The following is a 9,011-nucleotide window of genomic DNA, read 5'->3' on the forward strand; positions in this document are numbered from 1 at the left end:
GCGCAACGAGTGACCGGGTCGTTATTTTCTTCAAATCCATTACAAACGGCTCAGCCATACTCCATCGTCATCCACAGGCAATATCAACAAAGTTCATATAATGTCTCACAGATGTGTAGCGGGTACCTCGCTTATCTGCAGAAAGACGAATAATGGCATAGTGATTGCTTCCCTACTATACAAAAATTATTATTTGCGGCGTAGTGGGTACCTTGTAAGTGTACTTGTATTAATTTTCCCAAGAGGGTTTAGAACGGGCTCTAGAAAGGCCGCTCTTCCAGCTTTCGCTGTGATTGTGCTGCGCACTCCGCGCAGGCCCGGCGTTTTTAACACGAAAGTGTTTTATGCCGGGGTCCAGCAAGATTTTCATGACGTATTTCTGTCACGGAAGTACATCAGCAAAATGAACGCCATCAAATGGCAAAGAAAAAAAAAACTATAAGAAAAAGCTCCGTTGGCAGGAGTCGAACCCATGACATACATGTTCTAGTTCACTATAACCTCTCGGTCCGCGACGACGGCTGACGGGCGTTTAGCCCACTGAGCTACCGGCAAACACATGACGGAAGCTACATGAACGCGCCTTTTATCTTTCACATTTTCCTCTGGCAGTGGTCTTGCATGGATGGATGGATGGATGAATGGATGGATGGATGGATGCTATGAGCGTCCCCTTTATAACAGGTGGTGACATGTGTGCCAGCAAGCTCGAAAAAGAAAACAAAAAAATGCGCCGTTGCTGCGACCGTCCCATTCGGCGCGTTTCCAGTAGAAGTGTAATGTCGTTTAACACACCGCGAGGTGGTGGCTTGAGGTCAAGCCTCGCTCATAGCGTCCGTCCATATCGAAAAATAGCTCTCCGACGCTCGCCTGGCTGTCACACCGCGTTCCCCGCTCGCCCTGTGAGCGAGGCTAGAGGGAAGACACAACGCGCGTAGCGTTTCTCTTCGCGTTTCATGACGCTTTGGAGGAGTGCAAACCGAGTATCAGTGCTTATTATGTGCTTGTTGATGCCATATTTGCACGGGAGTCACCATATGCGGTGTCCACGTATATGTTAAGAACTTCAGCTACCGAACAGGTTAAATCATGATCATGGGCGTTAGTCGTCGGTACGGAGATGTGCCACTAGCGCCACTAGCGTGAGTGCGTCTACATCAGGCGGTGCTACATCTGTCAAACGACAATAGACATTATACAAGCTCTGATATACAAATGCACTAAAGGAATCAATTACTTCTGTGACGATACGTTTCACTTTCGTGTTATACCGATTCCTATGACAGAGGGATCAACCATCTTTTTATTTACAGCTTGGCAATCTTCGACAAATTGTAAATGTAGTTATCGAGTGGATCACAGTCCGAAAAATGATACATCCACAACACTTGCTTGTCACCAAGGAGTGGAGAAATTCGCCATCTGCGGAACTTCCGCGCGAGCTCAAGCGACGACCCACACGTTTTCTGCCTGGAGCAATATGGCGTTCGTCGGCTTCAGCGGCGGCGCGCCGCCCATTTTGCGGCGCCTCCACTGCAGAAGTTCTTTTCAACCTCCTTGGCGCATACCAATCCGTATGCAGCGGCGCACGGCGCATACGCGGCCAATATGCCTCACGTTATCACCGGCGTGCCGCGGGAGATAAGGAGGCACGCCCCCTTTGTGTTGGCGTTTTCGAAGCCTCTTTTTCGTGGTAAATAAAGAGTTCTTGCCCAGACTTCAAGGAGTGTAGATGTTTGCTTTTCGCTCCTCCTTGGGGCGAGTGCACTACAAAGTGGTGACCCGCGACGTTTGGAAAAACAGCAGCCATGTCAGACGAGGAAGGCACTTCAAGCTCATCCACAACCAACGCCTCGGAGTTAAAGCTTCCTCATTTCTGGCCCAAAAACCCCGGGGTGTGGTTCAGCCAAGTCGAGGCCCGCTTCCAGCTTCGACGCATCACATCGCAGGAGTCGAAATACCTCCATGTCGTTGCAGCACTGCCACCTGACATCGCTGATGCCATGGACGATGTGCTCGCCTCCCCTTCATCGGAGAAGGCCTACGACGAACTAAAAAGCACCGTCCTGAAACCTCTTGAGGTGTCCGAACAGAGCAGGCTGCAACAACTCCTGTGTCATGAAAAGCTCGGTGACAAGCGTCCCTCGCAACTTCTCCACCGAATGCGTCAGCTGCTGGGCCAACAAGCGATAGAGGAGCGTCAACAGCCATTGCTTCGCGAGTTGTTTTTGCAGAGACTGCCACAGTCAACACGGATGATACTCGCTGGCTCGGACGACGTGGCTCTCGAGCGTCTGGCTCAACTCGCCGACCGCATCACCGACTGCACCGAGCCATCAAAAATGCCTATTGCTGCAGCGGGAATGTCCGAACATGCAGGCCGGTTAGGTCGCTTAGAGGACAGAGTTGACCGACTGGCTGCAGCAGTGGAAAACCTCGCCCTGTCCAACAAACACCGTCCTGCACGGCATCGTTCGTCGTCCCGTGCTCGAAGCCCGCAGCACCGCGGCCACTCAAGCGAGTCAGAGCAGAGCGTCTGCTGGTACCACCGCCGTTTCAGAGAGCAAGCCACTCGCTGCACCCAACCATGCTCGTGGACGGGAAACGCACCGGCCAGTCGCTAACGGCGGAATGCGACACGGGCCCTCGCTCAAGCCGCCTCTTCTTCGTTGTCGACCGCATCATCGGCACACGCCTCCTTGTCGATACCGGAGCTGAGCTATCTATCCTACCAGCGACAGCTCAACATCGCCGACGCGGCAAGTCCATTTCCAGCCTAACTGCAGTCAATAATACTGCTATTGCATCATATGGAGTACAGTCAATGACGATAGACATCGGATTCAGGCGCACATATCGATGGCTCTTCGTTATGGCCGACGTCAGAATGGCCAACCTAGGAGCGGACTTTCTGAGCCACTTCAATCTTGACGTTAGCGTTCGCGATCGTCGTCTCAAGGACAACGTCACTTCGCTCGCTGTTGTCGGACTGAAGTCTGACCTGTCCTCATGCGGCATTTGCACTTTCCACCCAGAGTCAAACTTTCAAAAGATTCTGGCTGAATTCCCTGAAATCACCAAACCTCGGAACACCGAACTGCCAATCAAGCACAAGGTGACGCATCACATTGTCGCCACCGGACCGCCCGTCACCGCTAGACCTAGAAGGGTCGCTGGACAAAGACACAAATTCGCCCGTCGTGAGTTCGACCACATGCTCCAGCTCGGCATTATTCGACCTTCTTCCAGCAACTGGTCTTCTGCGCTGCACATGGTGCCAAAACAAGAGCCTGGTGACTGGCGGCCTTGCTGCGATTATCGGGCACTCAATGCTGCGACAACGGCAGACCAATATCCTCTCCCTCACATCCATGATTTCAGCGCTCGCCTCGAGGGAATGACCATCTTCACTAAGCTGGATCTGAAGGCCGCTTATCACCAGATTCCAGTAGAACCAAGAGACATCCCAAAGACGGCCGTGACAACACCGTTCGGCATCTTTGAATTTGTTCGTATGCCGTACGGACTGAAGAACGCGGCACAAACGTTCCAGCGTTTCATGAATGAGGTCACTCGCGGACTGCTCTTTGTCTTCGTCTACTTAGACGACATTTTGGTCGCTAGCAAAACGCCGGAGCAGCACGAAAATCACCTGCGGCTCCTCTTCAAGCGTCTTGACGAGCACGGTCTGGTTTTCAAGCCCCAAAAGTGCATATTTCGTGTTGAAGCACTATACTCGGCGACAACTTATCTTGACAGTGAAGCGAAGGCTACGGAGGCGGGGCTTCCACACATTCGTGTTGCTCCGCAAGTAGTGCGGCAGCTTGCGGCTGATTTCGGTTTTGCTCGCTCTCAGTTTAGAAAAACATATACACGAAAAATGCAAACGGGGTGACATTTAGATTGTTCAGTGTACATTTTCGTGTCGTAATACGAGTATATTTTTCTTGGAGAGCTAAAGAGCACGTTTGCGGCCGCACACTGGCCCACTACGTCACGGACGCCATGTTTACTTGGAAAACGGGCGTGCCGAAAAGGTGGTGCTGTCTAAGAAATGGAAAGAAAAGGAAGGCATTCTTGCAAAATGAACAATAACTGTATTTTACCTACGACTTCCCGCAACTGTTTGAGTCTCATAATAAATAAAGCAGCATTTATTTCAGCAAGGCAAATCAGCGAATTATCAGTAAACTAAAGTACTATTTTCTGGTACGGTAGCAGGCATGCGCTTTGGTTCTGTAGCTTCCACAGTGCTGTCAAGAAAAGTTGTCGCCGAGTATAGATTTCTTAGGTCACCGATTCACCCCGCAAGGCATCTTGCCGCTCGAATCACGGGTACAAGCCGTTAGGGAATTTCCCACGCCTACCTCTTTCCGCAAGTTGCGCGAGTTTCTCGGGCTGATCAACTTCCATAGGCGCTTCATCCCATCCTGTGCACACATTCTACAGCCGCTAACTGACTTGCTGCGCCGGGACACCAAGAAATCACCCGAGTTTCACTGGTTAGCGGAGCACGAAAAAACCTTCCAGGACACCAAAACTCAGCTTGCCTCCGCAACACTTCTGATGCACCCGCTTTCCGACTCGCCACCGCGGCTCATGGTTGACGCTTCAACGACGGCAGTGGGAGCAGTATTGCAACAATGCGACGGCAAGGACTGGACACCGATAGGTTTCTTTTCGAAACGGCTGAAACCGGCGGTAGTGCGCTACAGCACCCTTGGAAGAGAGATGCTGGCCATTTATTGCTCCGTAAAGGATTTCCGTTTCTTCCTCGAAGGTCGCCCTTTCCCCATTTTAACGGACCACAAGCCGCTGACATATGCGTTCAAGAACAACAGTTCCTCATATTCGGAAAGAGAACTGCGCCAACTTTCTTTCATTTCCGAATTTTCGACGGACATCCGCTACATAGCGGGGATCGAAAATCAAGCAGCCGACGCACTCTCCCGTATCGACACCGTTTCAGCATCCGTCGACTTTGAGGCATTAGCCGCCGCCCAGCGGGAAGACCCAGAGCTAACCGTGATGCGGCAGAATCCACTGTCACTTGTGCTCGCAGAGATCCCACTACCATGCACGACGACTATGGTCACATGCGACACATCGCAGAAATCTCCAAGACCCTTCGTCCCCGTCCAGTTTCGGCGTGCAGTGTTTGACAGCCTTCACGAACTCAGCCACCCAGGAATCCGCGCGACGCAGAGGCTCGTCACGGACCGCTTTGTGTGGCCTGGCATTAACGCCGACGCTCGACGCTGGGCGAAGACGTGCCAAACATGTCAAGCAGTCAAGGTGACTCGTCACACGCGCACAGCACTTCAAGCATTTCGGCCACCAGAGTGTCGTTTCGACCACGTCCACTTGGACTTGGTAGGACCTCTTGCTCCTTCCCAGGGTTACAGATACCTGCTCACATGTGTCGACCGCTACTCACGGTGGCCTGAGGCGACGCCGATTCTGGACATCGCAGCCGGGACCGTCGCACAGGCGTTTGTGGTCACATGGGTTTCACGCTATGGCTGCCCACTGCGCATAACAACGGACCGTGGACGACAATTCCAGAGCAACCTATTCTCTGCGCTGGCAAGGCTTCTGGGAACACGGCTCCAGTTCACCACGGCTTACCACCCAGCGAGCAATGGAATGGTGGGGCGTCTACACCGTCAACTGAAGGCATCTCTAACGGCCAAATTGGATAGAGAGCACTGGGTGGAGAAGCTCCCTCTCGGTCTTCTGGGCCTTCGTGCCACGCTAAAAGAAGACCTCGGATTCAGTGCAGCAGAAATGCTGTACGGCTCTACAATCCGACTACCGGGAGAATTCTTCGGTGAGAAACCAAGTACTGCGCCGACACCTTCAGAACATATGGAAAGGCTACATTCCTGGTTGAAGCATCTGCAACCCAACGCGCCACGCGTCAGCCGCGACCAAAGAGTGTTTTCGTTCCCAGACATGAATGCGGCAACCCAAGTGTTCGTGCGACGAGGCACAGTGAAAGCGCCGTTGACTCCTGCGTACGACGGGCCCTTCCGTGTGCTGTCGCGGTCGAACAAAACTGTGACCATTCGTGTTCTCGACAGAGAGGACGTCGTTTCTCTCGACCGCGTGAAACCGGCTCACCTCATGGAATAACTCGTTTTTGCTAACATTTGCTCGTTTTTTTCCATGGCTCCGCGGTTTGGGGCTCTTGTAGCGGGCATTGATGCCGGTGACCGCGATAATTTTTATTTGTGTGCGCATACCAATCAGTATGCAGCGGCGCACGACGCATACGCGGCCAACATGCCTCACGTTATCACCGGCGTGCCGCGGGAGATAAGCAGCCACGCCCCCTTTGTGTTGGCGTTTTCGAAGCCTCTTTTTCTTGGAAAATAAAGAGTTCTTGCCCAGACTTCAAGGAGTGTAGGTGTTTGTTTTCGCTCCTCCTTGGGGCGAGTACACTAGAAAATTATCACTCTCTGTCTCTCTCTGACGCTGCACAGTAATGCTCGAGTATCCCGCTCTTTGTTGGTACTATATTCTATCCGCAGAAAACATCCCAAAGCAATGCAAACAGCAGCTGCCAGCAACGCATACGAAAACATGCATAACAAGAAATATTCTTGGATGCGTTGCCGTTGCAGGATCAAAGTTGCGAGAGAGCGGCAACGGCTGGCGTAGCGCTGGCTAAAGCATAGAGATTCATAACAGTACACTAAAGGAAAATCTAACGCTGGTGTCTATGCAGCTGCAACGCGTGGCGCTTAAGCCAGCATGGCAATGATGGTAGCACATGAATTTGCCTAAGCTTCGGTGTTTTGGCTCCGTGTGGCTCTGTGTGCCTTGCAGCCGCTTTTTGGCAAGACGAATTTGAGCACTTGTACTTCTCTACCTTGACCCCGTTAGGCTGACCACTTCAAACCAGCTCACGAGTTTCAAAACTACTCAATGTTTTACCCGGAACAAAAGCCACAACACAACAATAAATAAAGGCACATGTACATTCGAAGCCGCAAGCACGAAGACTAGGCAAATCAGGGGCCGTATTCTCAAAAGGCGACAATCGTAAAAGTATCGCCTTTGGTGCGCGCTGATTGGCTATTGACCAAAACTGGAAAAGTGAGGGCGCCATCTACACTGTAAACGAAAATTAGCCGAGATGGGAGCTTTTCCAGCATATGAGCCCCTAAAACCCCCATGCCCCAATCATTTACTCAGTGGTAGCGGGGTGAAGTCGGCACATGTCGTCGTAAAACGCCCCTTGCTTAATGAGGGAGTTTATGAACGACATGACCTTGTTAAACTCCCCACGGAGTTTTAGATCACGTGGTTAGAAACTCCATATGGGAGGTTTAAAAAGTATTTTTGGTCGTGACGTGCGTGTCACGTGGTCAGAAACTCCCTATGGGAGTTTTAGAAACCATTTTTGGTCGTGATTTGCGTGCGTGTGTGAATGTGCGTGTGTGTACGGGCATCTGTTTGCAGCGACGATTTGCAGCGAGGATTTGCAACGGCCGGTTGGTTTGTGTAGACGTGTAGGACTATTTTCTCCACTGAACCGTTCTGGTCAGAGACAAGTTCAACTCGCGCCAACGTCCGACCGCGAACACATCGAGCTGGCTGTCCTGTGTTTATTCTCCCGTCAAGCGGCAATGCCCATGCACACGAGTGCAAGCCTCCGACACGCCACGGATACCTCGCTTGAACGTGCCGAGTTACGAAGAACTGCGAAGAATAATTTCATCGGTAACAAAAGTAAGCTGTTGCGATCGTCAGCGGGTTGTTTCTGGAGTTTCACCGGCTAAAACTTCGAAGCAGTAAGAAGTAGGCTTCGCTACGTCGTCGGCATCAAGCCGGCCGGCGGCCGGTGTGAGAGCTGCGCCGGCGACGCGCTCGCCCCGACCACCGGCAACGCTTGCTTCTCAGAGTGTCACCGAACCGATGTTTCACCGGCTGCAACTTCTAAGCGGTAAGAAGGCTTCGCTACGTCGTCGGTACCAAGCCGGCGGCGTAGCGAACTCGCACAGCCACACCGGTCGCCATGGCGAGCTCTATATACGAGCTCGCACCGGCCACCGGTGAAGCAAAGAATATGTTTCACAGAAAAGAAAAGCTGCTGGAATGAGTAAGTTTAAATTGTCTCTTTGTGCCATGCAACCACCGTTGTCAAACGTATAGCGAGAAGGCGAGCGCCGATACGAGATAGATTGAACCAACATGCGGCCGCCGCTGCACTGCGAGCAACAGGAACCGCGACTACGAGCCGTCTCGTTCGTTGTAAGTGCATCGCTCCGTAGCTTAACGCGAATAGCGGACACCTGTTTTTTCATTGTGTGTGTAAAATAACGGCGACGAAAACTGCACAGCAGCAAGCATTTTGTGATCGCGAGCCGCCGTTCGTCGTATAGCCGTGCCGTACTCTTGCGAGAGGCCTAGCGACGCCGTCGGCAACAACGCGGTATACGTGGCGTTGAATGTTAGGCGGGTTTATAGTAAAAGACGGGTGTGCCTCAGTAGTATCTATAAGCCCGCCACAAATATACACGTACGCCATGAATGTTTGGTGCATAATTACGCGGAAAAGCAGTGTCCCATCCGAGCTACATTGGAGGTCAAGATGTGGTGCCTATATATACTCGGTGACCAAAGTTTGGTGATGAAGCGCGGGTGGCGAGCGGCTGACAGTGTGAGTGTTGTATTACTTTGCGAATGTTGCGTGCATGTTTGTGTACGTGTGATCGAGTTTGCGTGTTTCGATGCTAATTTAATTAAAGATTCTTTGGTGCATGGTGCGACAGCGAAAAGCATTTTTTTTTCGATGGTTATAAAAATTTACTCCCATACTTACCTGGAAAAGCTCCCCTATGGATGTAAACAAATACTCCCGTCAGTCCATCCAAAACCTCCGTCTTTAAGGGGGGTAAATTTCTTACTCCCCTGGACGGGGTATATAAAACCCCCATCGGGGCGTGCGCTAGAGGACAAGTCCATTTACTCCCATCTCGGCTTTTTTTTGCTTACAGTGTAGT

General features: G+C 51.7%; 1 protein-coding gene across 1 annotated transcript; it reads left to right on the plus strand.

Annotated features, from left to right (window-relative positions):
• Window positions 1–1,808: 1,808 nt before the first annotated feature.
• LOC119395128 (uncharacterized) lies at window positions 1,809–2,624 on the plus strand. Its single transcript, XM_037662415.1, has one exon. The coding sequence runs from the start codon at window positions 1,809–1,811 to the stop codon at window positions 2,622–2,624; it is 816 nt and encodes a 271-aa protein (XP_037518343.1).
• Window positions 2,625–9,011: the final 6,387 nt, after the last annotated feature.

Source organism: Rhipicephalus sanguineus, chromosome 5 (assembly GCF_013339695.2).
Source record: "Rhipicephalus sanguineus isolate Rsan-2018 chromosome 5, BIME_Rsan_1.4, whole genome shotgun sequence".
NCBI classification, from domain to species: domain Eukaryota; kingdom Metazoa; phylum Arthropoda; class Arachnida; order Ixodida; family Ixodidae; genus Rhipicephalus; species Rhipicephalus sanguineus.